Raw genomic sequence first — 27,635 nt, 5'->3', positions numbered from 1 at the left:
ACGATTCATGGAGAGATGCTGCAGTGATGCGTGCCATCTGCAGTTCTCTTAAACCTTCAAGTCCACATCCTGGAGAATGGGCTACACCCATGGTAACCTGTGCATACATACATAGACATATTGTATATGTATATCCAAACAACCATTACTTCATTTAAATAAACTATTCACCACTTAATATATAAAAAAGAAAATGGCATAAACAAATCCCCCTGCCACAGTTTATATTACTATTTAAAATATATTATTTTTGGGGGGTATCACCTTTTTTTTTTTTTACCTCATCCATCCATACATCCATCCGCCCACCCGCCTATCACTCAGCGTAGTGTAAAGCATAAACATGCAGCAGCAGATTTTACAGAGGGACAAAGGAATTATGTCGATGTCCATGTCCTGATGACATACAGACTGACCGATGATCGGTATTTCTAAAAGTGCAAATAAATAGCGCAAATGTATGTGTGCCACAGATTCGATCTTCAGATTTCTCCCAGTTCTAGCTGTGTTGATGCAGCCATAAAATATCAAATCTGCGGCACAAGAGCTAAAAACCATGATTCCGTAGTTTTTGGTACATCCATTTATCCGTCCGTCCGTCCTTCCATCCAATCGCGGCTGGTGTTCAGCTGACAGCCGGGGAGTCGTGGGATTTGTTGGTGCACAGCTTCTTGTTGCTGGGGCTCTCCTCTTCAGCCTGCCTGCTGTGCTTCCCGACATGACCATCTGGAACAGAAAGACACTGCCGTTACACTACGAGACACTGAAGGCCCAGTCAAAGACGTCAAGAAAACAAGGTGGGGCTTACTGGCATGGTGAGGAGAGGTTGGGCTCCTCTGCCACTGTGAAGACATGATAACAAAATGAGGTCACTCCTTTCTACTTTCCTAATCTGCACCATCAGCAAGACATCAAACAGCTCATGGCTCTGTGTACTCACGATGAACTTGCTGATGTTCTTCAGGCTGCTGAACCTCAGGTAGGAGATGTCTCCCTTGTCCTTGTCCCTGTCCTGGTCGGTGGTGTAGATGTGTGTGATGCCAGCTCCTCGGATCAAAGGGACGCACTCATCGCATGGACATTTAGTTACAAAGAGCATGGTGGAGTCCTCCGGTTTGATGTGTCGAGTCCTAAAGCATCAGGAGGAACACTTGGGTCAGACACTGGTTGGAAGAGGGCGGCGTGTTAGGACTAGTACACACACAGATCATTGTCTCCCTCCTGTTCTGACCTGAAGGTGAGGGCGTTCTGCTCTGCGTGGACAATGTATCTGTATTTGCGTCTCTGCCGGTCCTCCTGCTTGTTGTCCATCTGGGGGTATTCTGCGTACTTTGACCCTGCTGGGTAAGCGTTGTACCCGCAACCCACCAGGTACAGACACCCAGTCCCATCCATGCCAGCCTGGGACAAGAGAGCAGTTCAAGTTGAATTCATAATATGAAGAAGAAGAAAAAAATGTATTAGTATATTAACATTACCAGGGGCGGTTGAGATTGTATTTGCAATGAAAATTAATGATAACGTTATGATAAATAACATTACCAATTATTTCAGCATTCTACTTCTTTGAGCCAATGCCAGGGCTCTGGTATTGTGCATGCTGACTCACTATATGAAATGGAACCATCATTAATATTATTAGTTCCTTCTATCACAGGTTGAATGATCAGTTAGACATTTTGGGAAATGATTTTCTTCCATTCCAAGATTTAGATGAGAAGATTGATACCACTATCACGTCTGTACGCTAAATACGAAAGGTACAGCTGGGAGCCGTTAGCTTGGCTTAGCATAGATACAGGAAACCAGTGGAAAATAGCTAGCCAGGCTGTAAAACAGCCAAATCAAAGCAACGGGAAGAAAGGTGAGCTCACCGACGGTCCCTTGGCCCAGATGACAGCACCCACACCCACCTTAGGGTCCTCTGGAATGAAAATGACAGTTTTGCATGTCAGAAGCTGGTGACAAACTGACAGGAACGCTTGTCTTTTAGTCCAGTCCGACCCGAAACAGGATATGTGTGCGACAAACAGAAAAACCAAGACCAACCTGTTCTATATGCCAGCAGCCTGGCCTGGATGATGCAATGGCGAGCCACTTCTTGGGATAGTTCCTCGTGATGCGGGGGCACTGAGCTGGCTGTTGCTGGCTCAGAGGTTGAATGCTGTTCCCTGAGTTGCATTAACAACACAATCAACAACCAATCAACAGCTGTGATTGGCAAACAAGTGAAGAACTGTGAGTGTTTCTCACCTGTAGAAGCCGTAGTGTTGCAGTGGCACCGCTGCAGCCACAGCAGCCAGAACCTCCACCAGCTCCCTCATGTTGTGTCTCAGGTTGGAGAAGTACGGCTCCACACAGAAGTTCTCCAGACCCATGTGGGTCAGAATCTCCCGGTGCTGCCGAGACGTCCTGACCAGGAGATGTCTGGAGAAATCCTTCAGGAGCCTCGTGCGCTCTCTGGAAAGCAGGAATTTCTCCAATTTATATGCAACACCACTGGAACTGTAATGCAAAAGGTAGGTAGGTACAGTACAGTACCTGTAGAAGAGTTTATCTGTGTTCAGCCCCGGTTCATCGTCAATCATTCTCTCTATGAAATCACACTCTCTGGACGTCTCGTCAACAAACTGCGCCAGGCCGGGCGCCAGCGGCCGCAGCGACACGCACACGTGAGAACGACTGTTGGATTTCAGCTTCTCCGCAGCCATGGCGTCCAGCGCAGCGTCCTCTGTGATGGACTCAGGTGGACTGTAGGAGCTCGGGTGCTTTGCAGAGGTGGACCTCAGCATGCTGACCTCAGGGTCTCCGGGCCAGAAGGAGATCTGACTGACTCCGGCTAGAGAGGAGAAAACGGCGTCAGGTATTTGTTTCCAATTACTGTTCCATTTTTCCCAGCGGAGGTGGAGCCAAGCGTTCCAAAGTTCGGCTCAGTGCTCATTTCTAATAGGTCAGTATGACTGCTGATGTAATATCCTGCAATTTACAACAGCGGGACAGCATCTGGACAACTGCACCTTTAACATCCACTATAAAAGACAGGTTATGTAACAAGTGGGTTGGGAAAGGAAGCAGGATGGGGTTTATACATTGACACAAAATGATAACACCTCATTTAGTAACTCACTTTGAAACTAGCTAGTAGTCACTAAGACCTTAGAAGCGTGTGTGGTGGGGAATGCTCCCCTAAGTGAAAGTAATTATATAATCATGTTAAAGCAGCCTTGACTTAACCCCTCCCCTGGCCCCCTCATTAGGGCTAGGATATATATGACCCCTGTGTTCCTTTGCTCTCCCTCTGCGTCCTGATCTGTCCCTGCTGTGGTTTTGGTTGGTGTTTGTCGCCCCAGGCATGTGCAACAATTGTACATTTCTACATTAAACAGTCGACTGTAGTTGATCACCTTCTGTGTTAAGCACTGCAGGGAAACCCATGTTGCCCCTCCTGCCCTGTGACCGGGGATTTTGTTCCTTAACTCAGAGGTGGTGAGCAGGTTCACGATTTTAAATATATTTTTAATACACAGTAAGGCTGAGCTTGGCTAATTGTATTTCCACCCCTCCATTCCAGGTTCCTCCTGCTTGCAGACTGCTGCTGTTTTCCTCTTTTTTTTGCCCCTTTTCCTATTCTTCTCCCCTTGGTTTTGTCCTAGCTTGTTTACTTCTTCTTTAACATGTGTTTATTTAGTCTTACTTTTGATTTGTATTGTCCTTTCCCCTTTATTTTTTGGCTTTTGTGGTTGTATTTGGAATTTGTTTAGCCAACTGGGTTGCCTTATATTATGTAAATTTGTTTCTGATTTGTATTTGGTTTCTTCCAGAACAGGGTGGGCTAGGCACCTGTGGTGAATCCATTCACTTTTCTGCATGTGATTAAGTGCACTGGGACACATTATAGACTGCACCACTTTCCTGTGAAGTTTGCTGTGTTGCACCTAAGGGGGGGTAGAGGTGGCACCCCAGGACCCTCCCGAGTGTAGTCTGCCTCTCCACAAGTGGCCTCAGCTTGGTGGTTTATTTAGGCTATATTTATATTATATATCTTTAATTTTGCAACCTCTTTGTATACAGTCTAGTATCTAAAGTCCTTCCCTCTCTCCTCACCGTTGAGGATCATTTTGAGGCAGGTGGAACAGGGTCTCCTAGAAAAGTACATCTGACAGTCAGCCAGGCAGGCGCCATGGTGGATAATGGCTGCCTGTCCTGCGTGGAGCTCAGGTCCTGAACAGTGGAGTCCCACCACCTTACTGTCCCGCACCACCACCAGACCCATCCCGCGGATCTGGAACACAGCACATTTTATGACTCAACAGTGATTATGCTGGGGTGTTGCTATAACTCACTGTAGTGTAGATTTGACCCCAAACGTTCCATTTTACTCTAGAGGGTGTCTCTGTGGGTTTTTACACCAACCTCACTGTGGTGGTCCTCTTGACATTGCTCCTGTGGGAACTGCTCCATCCATAAACTCAACAATGTAAACAGGTTTGCCTTTGATAGCCTGGGGCCATGACCTGCAAGAGGGACAAGAAAAAGATCCTGTCCTTGCTTGGCTTGTGCAGGTGTAATTCGACTGGCTGGTGCATATGTGAAGGAGAGTGGGGGTTCAAAGTCGCCTCAGGCTGATGTCAAATAAAGTTAGAGCAGCAAAAGCAGGCTCTATCCCATTATTTTATTATTCGGAAAAACCCTTGCTTGTTGTCATGGCCGTGCATCTAACATCTTGGTTGCACATTTACCACCAAAAATGACTATACCCATAGCGCTACTGCAATTTAGGGTTGACTCCATTTCTCAGAACAGATGAAGTAACTGAATTGTAATTGCTTGGTGTAGTAAGTTTTTTTTTTTTTTTTTAAGACTGGATCTGAAACACCACACTACTGCACTAAGTGCAACCCGCACAATTGGTTTATTTTTTTACATTTTAGCATACTATTTAAGCAGTTGCACATTTTGCATTCCCATCCTGCATATATTCAAATACTGTTCTTATATTTTATACCTATTATTATTATTTCATGTATGCTGTATGTATGTACTGTATATTGTATCCTAGTTTTTCCATTTATATTTATATTCTGTGCTGTGTGACTGATTTTGCTGCTGTAACACCATCATTTCCCCATTTTTTTGGGATCAATAAATATCTATCCATCTATCTATCTATCTGGATCATAACACAATCTGTTATGCATTTTACAATGTCCCTGAAGTACTCCATTATAGAAACATTGGACTCATTCAGCTTGACTAGTCTGAGAGCAAAAGAGCTAGCACACGTAACGTTATAATATGAAGTTTATTACCATATGGTAATTTCCTTTGAGATAATCATATTCATATTGACACACACTGCTTTCATTTACTCTGTCAAACGTCGCAGGTGCCGATAGGCTGCCTTGGTCTCTCTCATAAAGCCGCGGCTCTATGACCCCTGACAGACGCATCTAAGCCAACATGAACTCGTCCTCCAGTTGGCTCACCTTGTAGGCCTATTCTGCTTTCAGTCTGGGTCATACTGTCTCTTGTCCCTCGACCTGGCATGGACTGGCCCGGATCGGCTCGGCTCCTTATCTCGCTTTCCTCCATTTCAGTCCTCCAGTCAGTGAAATAATATCCTGTCCAGGTTTCCAGTGAAGTGCAACTAAAAAGATGAGAAGCGTTTAAGCGGCAGTAGTGTTCACCTGTGGCAACACAGGTGTTTACTATTTGCTACTTCCTAATCTGCTTCAAAATAAAAGCCTTACGGCCGAACCAAAAGAGTTCATCTGCATGAGAAACAAATAAAAGCAGTTCCCACCGGCTCGCGGACGTTTGCCTGATAACAGTTTCGGGTTATGATTACTTCCGCAATAACCTCTGACGTAACGAAGAGGGCTGAACAATGAGTGGTTTGTTATATATTAATTGTCTCCACTAGGTGGCAGCACATTATGACATATAATACCCTATGAAGAGTGAAGCGTTCACTACACAAAATGCAAAGAATCACGGCAATGATAAGAAACTGATGATTTTAAAGTCTAATCCCATATGCACTCAACAAATAAACTAATAAGAGACAATAAGAGAGATAAGATAAATTAGTGCAAAATATACATTATATGGAAGCAAAGCAGCGTTTGAGTTATTTATTTCTTCAGAGAAACATATAATTCCGTAACTAAATGTACAAAAAAAATGTCAGTTATGTAACAGAAAAAAAAGAGTGATGCAAACCCCAATATAGTAATGCTGATCACGTCCAGGTAAACCATTGTGCTCCAAGTGGATATGAAACCAAATTACCAGCAGTTCTATACACTGGTCTGTAAAAGCGCAATAAAAATATACTTTAATCTTAATACAGTGGGCAAAATAATCGTTTGCTTTCCTGTGAAACAAGACTGTAAACCGGCTCCTCATTCTACTAAAGCATCACCTGCCACAGCAACCTAACCCCAATGCCTTTGTAATTGTTTTCTAACCTGAATAACACTGCGCAATCATAATAAACAGAGATAAGAAATAGAGATCCAACTTACATTCAAACCTAACTGACATGGCTCTTTCAAGCATCAGTGCACCAAGAAATAGAAACCTAACAAGAAACAGAAACTGATCTCATTGGTCAGCTGACCTGGATAATAACTCTAAACACTTTCCTACAACACCCATGATGCAACAGAAAATAAAAACTAGGACATGCAGGCATTTTTTGGTCAGAAACCCAACAGAATATAAAGAAAGCATCTCACTCAACGTGTTCATGTTGCTTTAGCTTGCAGCGTCTTGTGCATTTTACTGTATTTACAGCATAAATCAAGGAATATATAGTTGGTCTTCCTGAGTTTGATGTGTTGCCCAAATAACATTAGCAAACACAAGCAGATTTAAACAGTTTCCGTGGGAGAGTTTAAAAAGGAATATGAGATTATCATTGGAATATAAAGCGTCTGCAACATAAATTTACATTAGTGGTAACGGAACAGTGACTCAGTGTTTACTGTTGCTCTCTAGTGCAACATATATTTCTAGTCTTCCCCCTCACAGCCTTTTAAATTACTGTTTTACTGCGTATGAAGAATTGTAGAGATGGAGTTTCTTAAAAGTGCCAAAGAGCATCTGGCAAAAAAAAACACAGGAAAGGAAACATAGTTGAGAATAAAACGAATCATCACACATCCCATACTGGTTTAGAACTACCAAAACGTACAGAACACCAGCTAAGAGAACAATTACAGTAAGCAACCCAGTGACCCATAACAATGATACAGTAGATCCTGGACATGCAAGAGCTTCTTCCTAAACACAACGGCCCTCATTTATGAAACGTAACGTGGGGGGGGGGGGGGGGACCCTACTATACACGGCAGACTAGTCTGCAACATGGTTTTAGCCTGTGGGGTTCTGCACAACATCACGCAAGAGAACAGGGCGCCATAGATGTAGGGATGGAGCCATAAATACAGGGATGGAGCTAGATGCCCAGAGAGCAGCGTCCAGCACAGCCCCGACTGGGGGGGGCTATACAAAGGAGACAGGATATTACTCCTCACTTTTAAAAAGGTATAGTGTTAGGTTTAGCAATCATATTCAATACAGGAAACTTGACAATGTACACCATTTTTATTTATTCTTTAGGTTCCCGTTTGTCTTTTAAAGTGTTGTTAATGGCCACAAGTGAACAATTTCCTACTGCCACTGACCGACATATTTCGGCTTGTTTTTCCAGCCCCTCTGCTGTCAGGGTCAGGCCTGTGTGGGTGGTGGTCCAGCACGGGGGATCACCACCCTAAAATAACACTGCATAAACTCTGCTACCGTGTTTATTTAAACAGAGGTACACCTACACGTAGGCGTAGGAGATTGCAATATAAGATTACTATTAAGTATACATATGTCAAGGATGTAAAACGTCAGCTGGAGTCCGATTTAATACGGCAACAGTGATCTCTTTCTATTCCGCATTCATAGGACACACGTTGCTGCAAATTAAACTGAGATGTCAGGGTTTCAGTCTCCACCCTCTACCTTCTTAGCCGGATTACATCTGGCCGTAAATAGCAGGGGTGAGGCCTCAAAACAGAGAATATATTGGAGCGTGATATTGACATGAATTCCACGTGAAGCCTGTCCTAAGAGGATGTCTGCGCTCATATCTACGCTGGTTTCTACGGTAGGTTGATAAAGGAGGGCCAATGACTGCAAATGATAAAAATGGAGAGCAAATGTAACTCAAAGATGTGTTTCAGTAACAATGGTATTAATATCCCGGCCAGTGTTAAGTCAGTTATCCCTAACAATTGAACTAGTGTTTTATAATATATAACTTATTACATTAACTTACCCAGAAGTACAGGAAGACATGTCAGAACATGGCAGAGAAAACTAATTAGTTAAAGTATACATTCAGCCCATCAGGAATACAACGCAGTGCGACAGAGAAAGGCGCCATGACTTTGTCGAGCGACTCCACAGGAACTGGCCAAAGTGCTGACTCCAGATCCATCAATAATGCAGCTTCAATACTAGTCCATCTTGTAAATGATGCTGCTTATGTGCCAAACAAGTGACAGTAAATATTTAAAGCTTTCTTGTAGGAATGTGATCGGACCCGATGTTTTGTTTTTTTAAGCAGTGCTCTGCTGCTACAGTTGCAGCACAACCACATCCACTTGGTCAGAATATAGTTTATAAGGGCATTTCTTAGTTCTTGAAGGCTCCGCAGCGGCTAGCTTTGCTGATAAACTCCTTGAGCATGGCTCCATCCACCTGCCAGAAGGCTCCAGTCTGAGTCACCTGAGTCAGATGGTTTACACAAAACCTAAAACAAAACACTTCCAGGTCCTAGAAAAAAAAGACAAATGATATGAGACAGGATTAGAATATACATTGTCATCATCTATACCATATAACATGAAAATACAGCAGGAATACAGCGCCACGGCAACAACATGTAGTATAACACAGTACAGTGTGGGAGCCTTTTCTAGAATAGAGTTGCATGTACTATTGCTCATGTACTTTACTTTGTGGTCACTGGGTGTCACCTTATTCTGTAGAACTTTAAATCAGCGGTTACCAGACGGGAGGCTAATTTCTCATTGTCTTGCCAGGAGAAATGCTACTGTGATTTATAAAAAGTGTATGTAGAGATAGAGAATTTGTTGAGTGCAGTAATGGATTCTTACATCATTACTATTACTACTACTAGAAATTCAGATCCAATCCTATCCATTTTATGCAGTTGCTTGAAATTCAGACTTATTGTCAAGTACATGAAAAAATGATCAAACTGTAAAAGTAGGGGGAATCATTACACCCACGCATTTCAGTATTGTGGTGTACAGGACGGCAGTGTATAATTTACCTCTGCGTCGTATCGTATGGCGGCAGAGAGCAGGGTGAAGGCGTTTCCGACAGTGATGCCTCTCTTGATGATCTGCTGACACAGACGTTTCAGCCGGTTTTCACAGTAAGAGGTGGCCAGGTCCAACAGGCCTGCAGCCAACACACACATGCACACAGGTGAAGGAAATAAATAGAAAAAACATGCAAAGGTGAAAACACAGTATTTGACAGCTGTGTGTGTGCTAACCGATGGCGTCCTCAGGTGGAAGGTCCACGGTGTCTGTGTAGAGAAACTGCAGGAAGGATCTGTAGACGGGGTAGGAGAACTGGCCGATCTCGATCACCTCCTGCTGATCCTCCGTCCATTGGGACCGAAACATGGACCGGAAATGCTCACACCTACTCCAAAAAAAAAAAAAAAGACCTTATCTACACTGTATATACTGTATGGCTGGGTATGGAAAAAGAAACACTGTCATTGACTTATCATGGTTACTTTTTGGTTATGTCTTACACGCACCTGATCTTCAGCACGGCTTTGTGAACGTGAATGCATTTCCCGTCAACGCTGAATTTCAGATCCGACGTTTCTGGACTGTCAAACTCTTTCCTCAGAGCCTCCGCAACAGTCATGAAGCCATCATGCTCTGAAAATATCGCAGAACACAATAATCAAGCTTCATCCCCTTATTCAAGTTATGCTTTAAAAACAGATTTACATTAGCAAAAATAATCTCTCTCTCACCCACAGACATGAGCCTCCACATGACGGGGGGTGTGCCGAAGCAGGCGAAGACGTCGTCAGTGTTGCTGAAGTGTGTGAGGTGTGGAATGACGATGGACTGACCCCGACACTGACCCCACATGTACACCTGGGAGGTAAACGTTACTTGCAGCCAAATCACAAACATCATGATTGTATAACACAAATCAGAGGCAGTTCTGTCCCTCTAGCATGGCTACTGGACTAACTTATGAGGATGAGAACAGCGCCATCGTACTATAGAGTGTGACGAGATATGCACGAGCGGGAATTTAAGCTGAAAAAAAACACATTCATCTTATTTGGCAGATGCTATGACTAAAACTGAAATAACTTCCAAAACCAAGGGAACAAATGACTGAATAGGCCCATTAAATAAAACTTGGGACAAAACACTGATTAACACACGGACACCACAACGACACACACAACAGCAACATCACACTACAACGAAAAAACACAGCAAGCCATAATATGGAAATGAAGCCACACCAAAAATGAAATATGCACATAGTATTAAAGGTGGCTGCGATTAGGATAAGCTTTAATCTTATCAAGAATGGATAACACTGCACAAATCCACTCATGTATGAACAAAATACATATGGTCCCATAGAAGACTAAATTAATTTCATATATACCTGCCCGCTTTGGGTCTTGGCTGCTGAAGTATGTGTTGAATGGCATGCTGCGACCTCTACAATCCTGTTAAGTGAGAGATGTGGTAACAAATTGGCATGCTTTCATTTTTAAGTAAAGAATCACATGGAAACTTAATATTGTGTTATAGCCACAACAAGAAAAAAAGGGCAGGACAGTCATTGTTTATGAAGGAACAATTCTATGAAGAGTTCCTTATGCCCACTGACAACTACTTAAAACCAGGAGGGGAAGCCGAGGTACAGAGGGAGGAAATGGGGACAGGAAACAGGAAGTTGAAGTCTCAACAGGATGGGAAGAATGTGCCTGTCTATTCTCTGAATACAAAAAAATACAAAAAAGAATCAGCCCCTCCTTCTCCCCCTACCTCTCTTTGTCAGCCATGATTTGTACAGGGCTGAGGTGGTTGTTCTTGTTGCCAGTTCCCAGTTGACCGTAGGTGTTTGCTCCCCAGGAATACAGCAGCCCTTCGTCTGTTAGTGCCAGGCAGTGGCTGTAGCCTGATACAATCTGGAATACAGGGAATAATCTGTGATGGAGTCATGCACAGAGACTAGTATGAGACCAATAACCTCGGCACACACAACACCCGCTCACCTGTTGCATACACAGCCCTTGTAGTACAGCAAGGCGACAAGGTGTCAGCTGGTTTCCATTGTTTCCTACGCCCAGCTGTCCATTACCATTGTAGCCCCAGCCATAAACCTAGATAAATATGAACAACTTTACTGTATAAAGTTCAGATTTCCTTAATGGGATCATTAGGACTTCATGTAATGCCATGTTAACCTCTCCGTTGTCAATCAGAGCCATGGAGGAGGTCTGTCCACATGTGATGCCAACAGCAGTCTTCCCCTGCAGGCAGCCGGTGACTCTCCTGGGGTAGGGCTGGTTGGCCGTGGAGCCGGAGCCGATCTGGCCACAGTTGTTATAACCCCAAGCAAAGACCTGGAGGGGCAAGGAAGGCCGGTCAGGACCAGAGATGCAACACGGTCAAATTTAAAAGGTTGTAGCATTCGGAAAGACATATTTACAATACAGTAATGTTTCCACATGGCTTCCGGATTTAAGACTGATGGGATTCCATTTTCATACTTCCTGAGTGGTCCTGAGACAACTTCTTACATATAATCGTTTTACACCGTCTAACTTTGGGGTTAGAAATAAGCAGCTTAGTCTGAAACAAGCAGAGCAGGAGTTGACTACGTCATGGTTTTCAAGTGATCCATCTAAAACTAAACATGAAACAAACATATACTCTATGTAACTGTAAGGTGAATATGCCCTTCCGGTTTCATGGTTAACGTAATGTCAAATTATATTTAATGAAATGAAATGATACTGCTCGCTATGCCATCCTTGACTCACAAGAAGGGAGTGTGACATGTATCTCAACCCCTAGGTGTGAACAATTACATTTAACACAAACTCATCATTGCTGTAAATGAATCATTAAAAAAAAAAGAAGTAGCAGGTTGGACTCCCACAGAGTTATGGGAATAACACTTACCTCTCCATCATGACAGAGGGCCATAGAGTGATGTGAGCCACACGCCACTTCTCTCACTTTCTTGTTCTGTAGGTTGGCGGTGACCAGCAACGGTGACAGTCCCTGGTTGGTATTCCCATTCCCCAGTTGACTGTAGCCATTGTGCCCCCAAGCAAACAGCTGTCCATCTACAATAAATAAACACAACAGGTCAAGATCAGACGAGTCAGGGGCTCATGAATCCAGATTCTAAGCTCATTACATTTTTGTGAAATAAGCCATAGATACAGGCCAGATGACACAAGCAAGTACCTACCCTCGGTGGTCAGTAGGACATGAGGCCCGCTTCCATAGCTCAGGCTAACTACCTTCTTTCCCTGCAGGAAGTCCAGTTTCTTTGGCACAACGGTGCTCAGACTGTCTCCTGTACCAAGGCAGCTGCTGCTGTTCAAACCAATCACAAATACCTGGGAATAACACACACACACACACACACACACACACACACACACACACAGGTTTTGGTACCAGTAACCAAACATCAAATAAAACTGCCAAGAACAGAAAAGTTATAGAGAAATCCAAGAACACAATGTGATAAATACAAATATGTAGGTACAACAATAAAGTGTTACAACCAACTAGTGTAACATTTCAGCTTCTGGTGTTATATGGGTCTAGTGATAGTAATATGGTGACATTCTCAGTCATAAGGTGAATGAAAATAACATTTCCTGCAGTGTTTTGTAGCAGAGGTGAACTTAGTGAGATGGTTATTTTAAAGCTTTAAATTGATATAATTGAAGACTTTCAAAAGAGGCAGGATATACTGGTGCCTCACACACACTCCTCACCTCATTGCCATGTGTGATGTAGATGGCTTCATTAGCAGAGGTTCCAAAGACACAGGCCTGTCGGACTGTGGCTAGTTCCTCAGCGCTCAGCAGAGAGAACAGGGGCCACTTACTGACGTCCACCATGGCTCCCGCAAGACTTAGCCTTCCTTGTCGAGGAGGAGTAGTCAGGACTGATGGGGAGAAGGAGGGAGGAATGGGAGGGGGCTGACGAGGAGAATGGAGGACGTGAGGACAAGGAGGAGGTGATGCTGGAGGAGGTGGGGAGCAAAGACCAGAACCATCTCTGCTGACACTTCAGGAAGGACAAGAGGAGAGGTAGTTGTGAATAAATGGAGCAAGGCAGAGAAAACGTCTCTCCTAAATAAGGGTCTAATGACAGAAAACAACGTTAAAACAACATAGTTATTACCAGACTGGGTTAATTAAACCAGTTGAACACGGATTGGACAGACATAGCACATGCGCTCAGAATTACATGCAAAAATAAAGTCAGTGGTTCTGGCCATATGTGAGAACCAGAAGCTTAAGAAAACTAACTCTTCTACTTTAAGAGCAGCACAACATTATAGCAAGGCTTAAATGTTCGCACGTTCTCAACACAAAGTCTGTCAATTCAATGTGTTATTGCCTTATAAAAGCAATTGAGTGATATATTATAAGGCTTTCTAGCGTGTACGTGGACCTTTAAATTGCTAAATGTTTAAGTGGAGTTCGGCATCGCGCTCTCTCCAGCGGAGCTAGCCAAAACACATAATAGAGCACTGTCCGCGAGCTCAAACTGTTATCTAACGCAGCTGTTCCCTTCGAGGCTATGAGTAATAAAATCCTGTCATTTAAGCCATTTATATAAGACACCACAGAAAGCTAACTGGCACTTATAAGCACATTGTAAACACGAGAAGCTAACGTTAGTTAAGCGTTTTATTATGTGTTCTTCCTACCTAAAGCATCGCTCCATGACAACGAGTCGACTGAGAAAAGAAGCAGACAGAGATGTATATTTAATTAGCTACAGTATCAACATCAGTAAAAACATCCACGTCTGCAATATGTATATTAATGGCACAAAGTTACCCGACTGGACGTCTCCCCGCTGGTGTGGTGTCAACAGTAGAGCTGTCTGTGCTTACCCTGTATCGATTGGCCAGTTTTTCGTCTCCTTTATTTCCGGAAGAGTAGACTATGCGCGGGCGTATTACTGCCCCCCACTGGTCACTGGCCTACTTATTAAATGGCTTATCATATTATATGTAAGATAGTCAGAACCGTTCATAATGCATTATCCTTGAACCAAAACATGTGTGATGTACATCGGGGAAAATAATTAACTCAGGTTTGCAACAATTGTTATGGTTACAAACATTTTGTTTTGACAAAGTTAGCATTAAAGCAAATTTATACAGCACGTGTTCGCAAAAAGGGGATATGGTCGAAGACATTTTTACATATTACATACGATTACATATTACATTAGCCCCTTTCCCTCTCTCTCCACCTAAAATGGACAGTCAGTTCCATGCAACATTCATGTAACATGTAGTTAACTGCCAACCAAGTATTTTAATTTTAGGCCTAATGTATGTTGTTCTTTTCACAACGCCCATTCATTATTGGTCACATATTCAAGTTAAGTAAAGCAACATTTAATAAAACGTACATTTGCATATCAGTCATACAGTTATTTATATGTTTTTATGATCCCTAAGATTGGAAACTGCAGTTAAAAAAGGTTAAACAATCATTCCATGTAGGCCTACTTGTAGTGTAGGTCTCCTTGACAACCAGCAGGTGGAGCACCACATTGATTAGGGCCCATCGGCTTAAATGTGCTCCCATCAAATCAACTCATTAGAGTTTATGGTTTTAATATGGGCTCAGTTCAGTTGTCATGATTGAGATACGAGTTATGACGGTTTGTAAACATTGAAAGTTATTCATTTAATTATTTTGACATTACATTATATTCTCTAGGAAATTAGAATCGAGTCATATGTCTGGGTCTTGTCTTGGTTCGATGCGCCCCAAAACATTTTTTGTGTGTTTTTTTTTAAATTAAGGGTAAAACGTACAAAGTCTGTGGATAAATATTAAAGAATATTTAGTGTAAAGTAAAAACTGATTCACTGCACCACCCGGGGGGCATGCTAGGTGACACAAATCAAACAAACCCACGTTTTTGCGTCAAAACAAACCCAAAACCTGTCAAAACCGTCAAAATAGGTGCTGGTCCTATAACTAATAAAGTGCTAGTTCGCGTTGAGTAACAAACTCTGTGGTGGAGCTCCCAGCAAGGAGACTTCTACATTTACTTAAAAACGTCTACTTTCAGTGAGGTGTAAACCTTTCTACTGTTTGTGACCATAAAACCTGTCACAGTTGTGACTGTGTGTCACTCTTTCAGCTCAAAACCTAGCTAGCTAGCTAGCTTGCTAAGTGCTGCGTCGACTCGGTTTGTAACCTAACGTTAGTGGGACCAAAGAAGAGGCTGAGCGGACTGGTTATCTTTTGCATTGGAAAGAAGAAGAGAAGTGAAACATGGGGCAGTTTGAGGAGAACTTCGCGGTGCTCAAGACTCAAAGAACATAGCTGCGTTCAGACAGGTGAGTAGCTACAACAACACCCAAACGTGGACTTTTTTCTGGCAACGCAGTACTGCGTTGCAGAACAGCGTTAAGAAAAAACCAGAAACCATTTTTTTGCTCTTGTGGCTGCCTATCTTTTTTTACTCCCTTTGGTGATCTGTTTCTGCTGTTTTTCGGTATGAAACCAATAGTTTTTAAACTTTTTTTGTTACCTTGTCTTTTTGTCCCCCTTTTTTCTGGTTAACTCGTGTACTAACTGGGAAGACGTTTTATATTATTATTATAGCCAACTCAAAATTCTGCTTAAAAGAAGGGCTTTATTTGTTTAAAATACTTTTTTCTTCTGAGTTCAATTTTAAAAGTTTCTACGCAGTACGTTTTTTCTTGATCATATTTATTAGTACTCTTTCCTTCCCCCTTTTATATGTTTTTTACCAGGAAAACTTCGAAAATGTAAAGGAAAAGGTTTTGTTTCTTTTTCCCCAAAAATGAAAGGGCTACACTTTTCAGTTTCAAAACTCTCCCCAGCTGACGGAAAATAAATATGCAGGGAACAGGCCCGGCCCCCAAACAATTTTGGGGCCCTGCAAATTTTGGTGGGCGCCCCCTTGCTCACTTACAGTTAAAATGATGTTAAAAAAACAAAGCGCCGCTATTTATTTTTACCTCTATTCTGCTAACGGCTGTCTATTCGTCATGTTTCTGCAACAGCAAATAATCATTTTTCATCATCACCTTTACGTAAAATTTCCTCTGTCCTTGCACGTTTTTCCCCTCTTCTTTTTTTTCTTCCTCCCCGGGCACCAGACGTTTTGGGCGCTTTTCATTGGAGATTTAGATGCGGGAAAAGAAGTCGGGGTATTTTTTTTAATTAAGGTCTTTAGTAAGGTGCCAATTTTTCAAAAAATCCGGGGACTTTTTAGCTCCGAAACGTATTTACCCCCAAAACTTTAAGTTTTTACTTTTGTAAAACTTTAAAAAGGGGACACTAGACCTAGCTGTTCTTATTAGGGGGTGAGCCCCCCCCCCCCCAAGGTCTGATCCTAGACCCCCCCCTGCTGCTACTTCATACTCCACTCCACTACACCTCAAGATAGAAAATCCTAATATTTCAAGATAGAAAGTCCTAATATTTCAAGATAGAAAGTCCTAATATTTCAAGATAGAAAGTCTTAATATTCCAGATAGAAAATCTTAATATTTCAAGATAGAAAGTCCTAATATTTCATAATGTTGTAATGTTTACTGAACTACTGACAGCTTTGCTTTATTGCTCAAGGCTTGTTTCTGCAACAGCTCATTGAGAATCAGATACAACAAAAACTACTGAGGACATATTCTCCTTTGACGTTGATATTAAACGAGATCGATGCAGTCGGCAGAAACAAGCTACAATGTAAGTTAATAGGATAATTGTCCAGCTTGTATTTACGTTCATAAAGTGCTCGTTTTGCTGCTAACAGACTCAGATTAATATTCTAAGTGTCTGACAACATTATGGAAAGGATTTCTAAGGAGGTCGACCTTTCTGTTAAAGATTAAGATCCTTTTTAAAACATAAAAGTCCGCGAAATTGCGTTGGCTAAACCCACCAGACTCCATGTAAATAATCAGTGATTTTAGCATCGTAACACACGGCTTCTAAAACCTCTCTGAGCACCGCGGGCTCTGGGGGTCTGGAGCCTGCGTGTGTTGGGTGTGCGACTATCGGCTCCGTTTTTTCTTTCTTTCATTCCAATTTCGGGTCTTTCAGTCACAGTGAAAACCGGGGACATTTCCGGGGACAGATCCAGCCGGGGACAGGTAGCCAAAATAAGGGACTGTCCCCGGAAACCGGGGACGTCTGGTCACCCTACGTTAGGTACAGCACAGGCCGGGCGCCCCCTGGTGGTTTGCGCCCTTAGCATTTGCCTATACTGCCTAAGCCACAGGCCGGCCCTGGGTAGAGTAATGCATCCTAGTGGAAAAACACCGCACCAAAAACTAGAAGGTGCAGCCTGTATTCATTTTAAATTGTTGAATGTAAACTCACTCCAAGTTGCTAAAATTTCAAAATCAAACAAATACATGACATGACCCAATGGTCCTTATCTATAAGATATCAGTGGTCTTTAAATATTCTACAACCTTAAACCAAACTGTCCATGGCCATTTTTAAAGGGAGGCTATAGGAAACTGCCGCTATTATACCATTTAAATATGCCTTGTTCTTATAGAAACACATTAGAATACTAATACAACATGTTACATGTAGAAAACAGAAACAATATGTGCTTTCAGGGGCCACCATAATCTCTCTATACCCCTGCAAAAAGATTTCAAATGAGTTGATACGTTTTTGGAGTCTTTCTGATGTCAAATATCTCTCTGTCTGTTGTAATTAAAAGTCACCTCTTTTCTGGTTCATTTGCGTTTTATGAATTCCCACTGACTCAGATTTCAGTGTTTTGCTTCCTCCTTTTTTCACTCCCCTTGTTTTTCTCTTGCACCCTACTTCCTCCCATACCTTCTTTCTCTGTGTTCTTGCACCCTCACTGCTGTCTTTTTTTCCTTCTTCTGCCTTTCCCAGCTCCATTACTTTCTGTGCATGAAAAAAAAACAGACACACTGTACTCGTGCATGCAGCTGTGGCTGTTTGCTGTTGGAGCTGAAGCCTCGCTATGTGTGCAGACAAATTATATTTTGCCCCTTGTTGACAGCAATCCCATGCTTCAGCCTTGATCGCCTCAGAACAGTACAAGCTGCGAACACAGTGTGAAAAAAAAATCTGCCAGGCATCAGTCATCCTGCAGTAATGACTGTGTGTACCTCTTATGTATGTGTGGTCCTTATTGCGATGTCAGAATATACTAGATGAGCAGTAGACATTGCTGTTTGTGAAGACCATTATCCTGGACTCATTTGCTGATACTGCAATGCAGCTGAGAGTGATGTCTGTTCCAGGAAGTTTGGTGTTTGTCTGTAATTGGTCATTTGTACCATTGCAGAATTTCACTCATTTGAGTGTGTGTCTGACAACTTAGAAAAATGCAAATGGCGTGCAAGGGAGAGGGGTCAGATTCAGCTTGGAGCTTCATCAATTAACTTTTACATTTGTCATGTTCTGCAGGATGTTTACTGTCTCTAATTTTGTGTTTAAATAGTATACGTCTTTCATTTTCTTTTACTAAATTCCCAGGGTTGCACCTTTTATTTCTGTCAGTTCTGAGGGAATGTTATTACACTGCAAACATCAAAGGCACTTTTTTCCATTTTCCTCAGTAAAACGGTTGTTTTTGGGCTTAGGTGTAAAAATTGACTAAATCACAGGCAAATGAGCCACAACCAAATCTAGAGAATGAATGGTGCGTTTTAGTTCCAGAAAACGCTCCAAAGGACTTGATGGTGTGTGCTACCCCGATTTTTTCTGTTTTTAAAAAACATTTTTCTATCATTCAATGACATTTAATTATTTCTCTGATAAAGACACACAAACGTGACTTGGTGATTTATATCTGCAGAAAAGTGAAGTCTGGTGTGTTTATTGCTGTTGGTTGTGGTTTTGTTAGTTTAATCGGTTGAAATGTCACGGACATTGGCCTGTCAACAGGGTAATTAAGATGTCCACTGATAAGGTTTCTCGCGCGCGTGTTTGTGTTGGGAGTTTGACCAGCTAATGTGGATTCAGCACCACGGACAGCGCCAGCTCGCTCCTCTGAAACCACTGCAGCATTTTCCGCTCCCTGCAACCGCACAGTCTGTGGTTTCAACCCGCCAGCCGCCACGAGTGCAGACAGTTTATTGTATTACTGAGATACGATTTTAATAATTATAATATATAAAATACGCCAAGCAGCGCTTAATCCAACACCAGTTCAACTCTTATATTCTAAAACATGCGAAGGAAACAATCCATTCTAAAAGATAAAAGACGTCACTCAGATATCGTACAAGCCGAAGCCGAACTGACTAGAAGACCCCACTGTAACAAGGGAGTCGTGCAACAGGTGTGTACATGTGCCGACAGAAAGGGCGGCATCGCCAGCTGTTGGAGTAACCCCTGTCTGATACAAAGAGAAACGCGCTCGTAAAACAGCAGTGAAGAGAGACAAAGGAAGGTGGTGGTCTCGTATACATAGAAGTGACGCCATCTCGGCGCCCCCTACCCAAAATCTTGTCCGTTACAGTTTACATCCAGTCAGTCCAGATACTGACGGTGTGGGAACTACGTGTCTACCTAACTGCAAACAGCCCCCCAGTACGGCTGCATCAAGCTGCACGGGCATGCCGGAGGTAACCCTTTCCTTCAGAACAAAAGTCGAGGGCAAACCAGACTGCTCATTTTTCTAAGGAAAAGAGCTTGGGAAATAGGCACAGCTCTAGGTTGAGTAGTAATCAAACAAAGTGTACATTGTTTTGCAAATAGCCTACAAGCGTCATACATGTGCATACTGCAAAATGTTGAAATGTTTTCACGTCATTTGGCACTTTTATTTTGAGGCCTATTTTTTTAATGTGATTATGGAAACATGCGTTTTTATCCTGAAAATATATGTTAATTATATATATTTTTATATATAACTATATAATTTTTTATTTTTTTTTGCTGTTATTGAAAAATGCTGCTACTGTAACAACACAATGTCCCCGTCGTGGGATAAATAAAGTATAATCTAATCTAATCTAATAAATATAACCAACTAACTAACTTTAGTTGCCTATATTGTACCTACCTATGTCACTGCGGATTTGATTATAAAGTGAAATTGAACCGTTACATTTTCAATTTACTCAACATTTCTCCGAACATTGGCTTTAAGAACGTAAAAAAAAAAAATATTGTGAGAAAATACAAATCTTTGAGGAAAAAGAGAGAAGCTCTATCAAAATTGTGACGGTTTGGACTTTTGTTTTGAAGGTGCCAACCGGAATAGTTGTTTTGGTTAATTGCTCCTACTCTGTTGCTGGTTGGGTATAGATAGCCTATTCAGTGCACCTCCTCGCGCCCCGCCGGCTGTCGGTCGTCTCGAGCGCTGCTGAGAAAGACGCTGAAGCACCAGAGGAGCGTGAGAGGACCAGCCGGACCCGGGCTTCTTCTTCTCCTACTTCTTCTCCATCTAGTTTATGGTGTAGTAGAGACAGCTGAGCCATAGTTCAGTTTTTTCACCAGCAAGGTGAGGAAGAGGAAGAGGAGAGGAAGAGGAGACAGACAGACAGGCAGGCAGCAGCAGGATCTTGGCGCATTGGAGCTTATGGATTATTGAGAAGTGGAGGCCGAAACGCGGATCAAATATTCATAAGGACTTTTTGAAGAGAAAAACACATAGTGGGATAGTGCAGAGATTCCCTGCAGTGATTCACCTGCCCGGTCCAGCGCTACACGCGCTCACTGACCAGAGACCAGAAAACCAGCGCTGCTGCTGGAGAAGGATTCTGCATCTCGCGCACGCGTGTGTCTGAGTGAGTGTGTCTTAGTGACTGTGTTTGGAAAGGACCCCCCCTGCTGCAGTACTTGTCTGCTATAGCCTACTGGAACAGGGATGCCACCGACTTACTGACGGACACCCCCGTATCCGCACCCCTTCCCTCCTCCCCCTCCTCCCCCTCTCCCTGGACGCACCGACCCCAGCGATCCCCACTAATATGCAATGGTTTTTTGTGCAGAAGCCGACAGCTGCCGCGTACCGCCGACTTCACGCTAGCGCCGCCGCATGCTTGTCCGCCGCTGCCGCTCCTCTCCCCGTGCCGCGCGGCACACGACGCCATTTGAAGAGGAGCGCTCGGGGGCTTTTCACGCCGCGGCGGCCGGGCGGCTGCAGCAGCGACTTATCCTCCGCCGCTGAGGACCACCGGCCGCTGGGGCAGCGTGAGGTGGAGACCGCAGAGAAAAGCGCCTCAGCGGTTTATCTTTTCCTGTCGCACGGAGACGACGTCGGCGCGGAATACGTGCGGCTGCTGGTCTCTGAGCTTGCGGAGGATCCGGGCGAGAAACCGGGCGACGAGCCTGACTTCCTGCTCTTATTTTTGTCTATGGTGCAGATTAGGGGGCCGAAACACCGCCGAACTGAGCCCATCAGCTGGCCGGCTCTGCTGGCATGCAAACAGGGGGGCGGATCAGCCCCCATGCGGTGGGTGAATTTTAGGCTGCCGCATCCGGAACGCCTCTCGTCCCCCACATCCTCTTCCTCCTCCTCCTCCCCCGTCTCGGCCAAATCCATGCGGTTTATTTGGAACAACATTTTCAGCAAAGGATCGCATATGCTGCAGTGTCTTTGTGGCAAGAGCCTCAAGAAAAACAAGAACCCAACTGGTGAGTGGTGTGTGTGTGTGTGTGTGTGTGTGTGTGGGTGTGTGGGTGTGTGGGTGGGTGACAGTAAAATACTTTATTGCTTTCATATGCCTGTAGGAGTGTGTGTATTCCCTCCCGAGACTGCACTGTATGACTGCTTGCTGGTGTTTCTCTGCAATCGCAGTTGTGCAGCAAGTGAGTGCACTAGTGAAGGGGAGGGGTGTGTGACGGGGGAGCAGAGGTAGAGGAGGGGGTGATAACTTATTAGCACAGAAACTGAGTACAGTGGCAGCGCGTGCGGAAAAAGCGTGCGTGTGTGCTGTGTGGGGCAGAAATGCTGCAGAAAATCAAGTCTAATGCAGCATGCAGACCCGTTCAGGCTCCAGTAACCTGCATGATTAAACAGCACATGGTGTTGTTTAGACTTTAACTGTGGATATTCAGTGCAAATTGTGGAACAAGAAACTGTGTATTTCTTCTTGTAGCTGCAGACATTTTAGTCAGACTGTGTGGATACAAACATTGTTTCTCATGAGATTGAAGACTGAATGTGATGCTGTGTTCAGCAGAGCCCGGAGCTGCTTGGGGGAATGACTTTAAGAGTTTTTACAATGTTCATTGAAACAATTTTATTAAGGTGAGCTGTTACTCATGTCCAGTGTCATGCTTGGCTTGCTTGTCGTTCTTCTAAAGTTGGATTTGTGTACATGGATAACTTTTAAAGATCAGGGCTGGGAAACCCGTCAGTGACTGTGCTCATCAACAGGGATGATGTAATTTAAGAGTGAGATTCAGTTTAATTCACCAGCAGGTCTTTTGATTATCTCAGTCATGCTCTCCAGGGTACAGGACACATTCAAGCTTTGACCAAATGAAACGGTTTGCTTTGGTCTCGACCAGATTTTCCCTCTGCTTTGGTTGAGGGCAGGACAGAGATTGACATTGGCAGCATTGCAACAGGAAGTTGACATTATTGGCATATTGACATTGCATCAGAAAGTTGACCCGTGTATCCTCAAAACAGTGTTTACAGGGCAACAGCAGGCGGGCCTCACAAGGCCACTTCTTGAAGTCAGATGGCAGTAAGATATTGTGTTTTTATTTAAATGTGTAACAGTGAGTACAGTATTTTTTCTTAGCATTCTAATTTAAGAACCTTTTTTTGAATGGTTGAACAACCGGGAATTTTCATCACTTTGGACTTTGTTAATTTGTGTTGGGTCATTCATTTTTATATTTTATTGACCAAATTACTCAGCCAACTGAAAAAGTCATTGATAAACTAGTTGATAATGGTAGTACCTACTTGCAGAGTTGAAGTCAACTGTTAGTTTACTAATTTAACCAAACCTTAAAAATAGCTGACTGATGGAATTTGTGGTTAAGAATATGCAAAGGTGTAGGCAGTTTGTAATTCATGACATAAGTTAGAATTTGTTTTTAATATATCTTTTTTTAAAGAACTGAAATAATACATTTTACAAGCAGGTCAGTGGACAGTCTGTAGCAGGTTGTTATTCTGTGTCTTGCTCAAAGGCACTTCACCAGGCCTTGATTAAAGGAACAGTACACCACTATACCAGCTAACGGGCCAATAGAAAGTGGCCCATTTATAAGCAAGTTATAATTTAGATATGAGGTGTTTTTCTTCTTTTTTTCTTCTACTTTGACCCAATCAAGCTAACATTTGCTTAGCTGCAATTACCTTAAATTGGTTGGATGGAAAACCTGTCACTGGCCTGTTTTTTGGTACCTAAAACATATTTGGGCAAATGGTAGGAGGCCTGGGAGGTGTCTACCATATCTGACTATAAAAACCTGAGCCACCTGCCAATCAAGCAAACACAATTCTTTTTAAGCCTTAATACATCCTGAATGAAATAAATGTTCTCTAGTCTGAGTTTTCTCTGACTCAGCATCTAGTAGCACTTAGGTGCAATGGCAAACAACAAAATAAGTGTAATTTTTAGTGTTGTTTTAGAGTGCTGTATAAGTGGAAAGATGTTATACAATCACTATCATGATAGCATAATGTCAAAGTTTCATTATGTAGGCACTTGAATGTTTCCACTTGTCCTTTGCTGCATTTCTCTTTACATTAGCATAGCTCTGTGGTGGCACATGGTAAAAATTTGAGAAGTAACAGACAGTCAGCACTAAAAAGTGATGAAATTATATAAAATACATTAATGACGTGTCTTCTTTTTGTCCCCGAGTTATATTTTTCAGTTTAAGTGATTACAAAGCACTGTCCGTCTGGTTTTTTAGCTGATGTGTAAAAAGGACAAACTCTAAATAAATCAAATCTGTGTAAATACGGCAGCCCAGTGTATTAGCTTTGGTCATTGAGTTGACTGTCTTGTGGATATAAAGACATATAGAACCTCAATCATGCCTATACAACAACACCATTTATGAGATGATCCTGATTAAGAGCCAAATTCCACCAATACTTGTAGGAGACTGTAGTTTGTGGCAGATACATACCAACCCCAGAGCCATGTGTATAAAATAGAAAGTATTAGGTTTAATAGGTAAAACTTTCTCATGCAAACATGTCTGTTTTTCTCTTCATCACTAGCTGACATAACAATTATTCCACGTATTAACAGTTTATTAAAGGCTGCTAGGTCTTTCCTTAGATATGTATGTGTATTTTATTAACAAGTATTCCAAGACAAAAGACCGTAAGTGATCGACAAGTAATTTCTGGGAAAACACTAGAGCAGTAAGACTTGAGCACCAAACATAAACCCCTAATCTTGCAGATTAAAGGTTAAACAAACAAAACCAATATTGATGTGTTGGCACAGGTGAAGGGACTAATTTGCTAAAGTGAAACATTTTCTCCACTTTTCACTGCCTGCCAACACACCACTGCCTGCAATTTATAAAAAGTGTCCCATGGCTGGTTGTTTTCTTTTTGTCTTCTGGGCTCTCTGTTTCTAATTATATTCCTTTTTTATATTTTTCTGCTCTTGGCTTATTTGATGAATAGACTTGCTGGATTTATGAGAGAACACGTGTCCTCCTGATACATTGGCAGGGATATTTCCTTCTTTCCCATAGTTACCTTGCAGTTTCAAACTACCTCTTTGGGTGTGGAATGTAATTAAATGGACATACTCTGTTTAATGTCATGTTGAAGTTAAAAGAATTAATCAACTTTAATGTTACTGTAAAATGTCATACATGTTTAAAGGCTTTTAGTAGTCCAAAATATCCAAATATACAGTTTTAGGTATCAACTGTCATTGTATATTTACCTATTTACACTTTTGTTTGGCTTCATCATGATTTAAACTCCCCCATGTTTTATTATTTTCAATTTTTCAAAAGTTTCATAGAAACATGGGAAATAAATGACTTTTTTTTATGAATTTCAATTACGTGTATATGGTAGGTTCAAATAATTTCATGGGCTGTGTGGGTGAAGCTTAGGACAAAAATAGTCCAGAAATACCACAGATATGACTGACAGGTTTGGGATGGGCAAAAATGATCCTACAGATGCTAAACTAATCCTATCCAGACCAAATTTAGGGTACTTTCAGGGATTCTAGTGTCAGTTGATGATCACTATGGACTATGTGTGTGTGTGTTTGTGTGTGTGTGTGTGTGTTGTACACACTGTTTTTCAGTCTTCCCTTGCAATATTCAACCCTTCTCAATGAATGGGTTCGTATGATATCCTACAAAATTACATCAAAAGCCGACTGGTAATGTGACAACTGGTCACATGATTAAGTTTAGTGGTCTTTAGAGCTATAGTGCGCAACTATTTTATATTAATGAGTGTCCGTTACATTCAAGCAATTGCCAAATGAGTTGATACAAAGCGTTTTCAGCCTATCAGCTCCACAAAACTCTCTCTGTATTTCTCAGTATGGCTAGTTTACCAAATGGTAAAGTTTGGCACCCTATGCGCGCAGAAGCTCGTGTAATGCTTTTTACATTACCCCTAAGAAAGGACAACAGCAGCACTGAAACTAAACACTATAGCTTTAAAGGTCCCATGACATGGTGCTCTTTGGATGCTTTTACATTGGCCTTAGTGGTCTCCTAATACCATATCTGAAGTCTCTTTCCTAAAATTCAGCCTTGGTGCAGAATTACAGCCACTAGAGCCAGTCCCACAATGAGCTTTCCTTAGTATGTGCCATTTCTGAGTCTGTAGCTTTTGAGGAGGAGAGGGGGGGGCAAGGTGGAGGCTGGGGGTGTGGCCTTGACCAACTGCCACTTTGCTTGTTTGAAGGCCATGATGTCTCTCTCTCTCATTGGTGGGCCAAATTCTCTGGGCGGGCGAAGCAGAGAAAGGGGAGGTAACCTTGTCTCTTATGACCTCATAAGGGGCAAGATTCCAAATCGGCCCATCTGAGCTTTCATTTTATCAAAGGCAGAGCAGGATACCCAGGGCTCGGTTTACGTCTATTGACATTTCTAGCCACATGGGGACCATAGGCAGGCAGGGGGAACTCATATTAATGTTAAAAAACCTCATGAAGTGAAATGTTTATGCCATGGGACCTTTATGTAAAACTTGAGACACAAACACGCGTTGAGTGAAAGTCTTGAGTTTTTCCTTTTGACACAAACTCCGCTCCGTCGCTTCAAAGTGCTCTTATACAGCAGCCGTCAATGTGGTGCATACAGCAATAAATATGTGGAATACTTACAAATTACAGTGCATTACCTTTCTTAGCCATATGTATGAATGGTTTATGAAAATATCTTGTTGCGCTTTGTGTACAGTTTGCATTAGCAGTAACAAATTCAATGCAGTTACAGCTGTAGGAGCGTGATCAGTAAACAGGGAGGGTTCCATCAATTTTGTGGATGGAATGATTAGTGACAAAAAAAAATCAATTAATGTACAACCAACTGGGGTAAATTGTCCGGATCCTCAGATGAACCAGCAGCATCAGTAACATTCATTGTTAAAAGGAATAAGCAACAATGTTAGTCAATGTCTTGTGTCCCATGTGATGTGACCCAGATAGAGAGTTTCACCCTTTATAGCCTGTGTAGGCGTGCATGCCCAAACACACATGCATGCTCATCTTCTCTGGAGAATTGCCATTAAGGCGTTGTACTTTATATTTTATTTAAACACTGGATTATAGCAGTGGGGTTCCTGCCAACTCGGATCTGTACAATCTGAAATGAAATGCCCACACACACGTACACCACACATTTATGTTTAAATATATTGTATTTTAATTTAATTCTGTGGATATCTTTGGATCGGAAATATTCATGTCATGTTTCCCTCAAGCTTGCAACAAAGTAAAATTGTGTGTGTCTCTATGTCATTGTTTCTTAGTTGCGTGCTGTTACATTGTGCTACAAAAGTGATGAGTGTGACAAAACCGTGACAGTTATAGTGATGCCTGTCCTCTAAGGTCACATGGAGGGTTTTGGTGCAGTACTTTAATATGCTCTCTCTCTCTTTGTGTGTGTTTGTGTGTGTGTGTGTGTGTGTGTGTGTAAAGATGGTGTTGTGTGAATAATATATGCAACAAATTGTCTCAGGATTGCACACACAGAGCTCTTCCTTACCCCCTAAGAAATATAAAAATAAAATTACATCAGACTCAAATGTGAAAGCCATGAAGTCATGTGAAAAACATTGCAGTAGTGTATTATCTTTCCATGTCCCACAACTGGAGGTGCGTGTGTG

General features: G+C 42.4%; 3 protein-coding genes across 5 annotated transcripts in view; 1 reads left to right on the top strand and 2 right to left on the bottom strand.

Moving 5' to 3' along the window:
- Positions 1 to 443: 443 nt before the first annotated feature.
- Positions 444 to 5,744, bottom strand: cdadc1 (cytidine and dCMP deaminase domain containing 1). Its single transcript, XM_032506058.1, has 11 exons — positions 5,487 to 5,744; positions 4,414 to 4,514; positions 4,105 to 4,282; positions 2,542 to 2,839; positions 2,254 to 2,460; positions 2,050 to 2,171; positions 1,875 to 1,924; positions 1,232 to 1,401; positions 941 to 1,130; positions 809 to 842; positions 444 to 726 (listed from the first exon to the last, which is right to left on the bottom strand). Exons 1-11 carry the CDS (start codon positions 5,590 to 5,592, stop codon positions 626 to 628), a joined length of 1,557 nt encoding a protein of 518 aa, XP_032361949.1. The 5' UTR covers positions 5,593 to 5,744; the 3' UTR covers positions 444 to 625.
- A 2,880-nt stretch (positions 5,745 to 8,624) lies between these two features.
- LOC116673790 (RCC1 and BTB domain-containing protein 1) lies at positions 8,625 to 14,261 on the bottom strand. 3 transcript variants are annotated; one of them, XM_032506054.1, is made up of 14 exons: positions 14,180 to 14,261; positions 14,047 to 14,076; positions 13,103 to 13,397; positions 12,565 to 12,715; positions 12,270 to 12,436; positions 11,549 to 11,707; positions 11,357 to 11,464; positions 11,127 to 11,269; positions 10,741 to 10,804; positions 10,082 to 10,208; positions 9,857 to 9,983; positions 9,584 to 9,735; positions 9,356 to 9,486; positions 8,625 to 8,832 (listed from the first exon to the last, which is right to left on the bottom strand). In XM_032506054.1, the coding sequence occupies exons 2-14, from the start codon at positions 14,061 to 14,063 to the stop codon at positions 8,692 to 8,694; spliced, it is 1,782 nt and encodes a 593-aa protein (XP_032361945.1). In that variant the 5' UTR covers positions 14,064 to 14,076; positions 14,180 to 14,261; the 3' UTR covers positions 8,625 to 8,691. The 3 variants fall into 3 exon arrangements, with proteins under 3 accessions (XP_032361945.1, XP_032361947.1, XP_032361948.1); XM_032506056.1 differs by lacking the exon at positions 14,047 to 14,076 and having other exon boundaries at positions 14,180 to 14,248; XM_032506057.1 differs by lacking the exons at positions 14,047 to 14,076; positions 14,180 to 14,261 and adding an exon at positions 14,146 to 14,163.
- Positions 14,262 to 20,647: 6,386 nt separating this feature from the next.
- The window catches only part of LOC116673759 (fibroblast growth factor 14), a 57,288-nt gene continuing 50,300 nt past the window's right edge, over positions 20,648 to 27,635 (top strand). Inside the window, exon 1 of the mRNA XM_032506014.1 lies at positions 20,648 to 21,976. Within this exon, the coding sequence (XP_032361905.1) occupies positions 21,310 to 21,976 (667 nt within the window). The 5' untranslated portion in view covers positions 20,648 to 21,309. The remainder of the gene's footprint in view (positions 21,977 to 27,635) is intronic.

Source organism: Etheostoma spectabile, chromosome 24 (genome assembly GCF_008692095.1).
Source record: "Etheostoma spectabile isolate EspeVRDwgs_2016 chromosome 24, UIUC_Espe_1.0, whole genome shotgun sequence".
NCBI classification, from domain to species: Eukaryota; Metazoa; Chordata; class Actinopteri; order Perciformes; family Percidae; genus Etheostoma; species Etheostoma spectabile.
The sequence above is the reverse complement of the archived record's forward strand: the minus strand, read 5'-3'. Positions and strand labels throughout refer to the sequence as shown.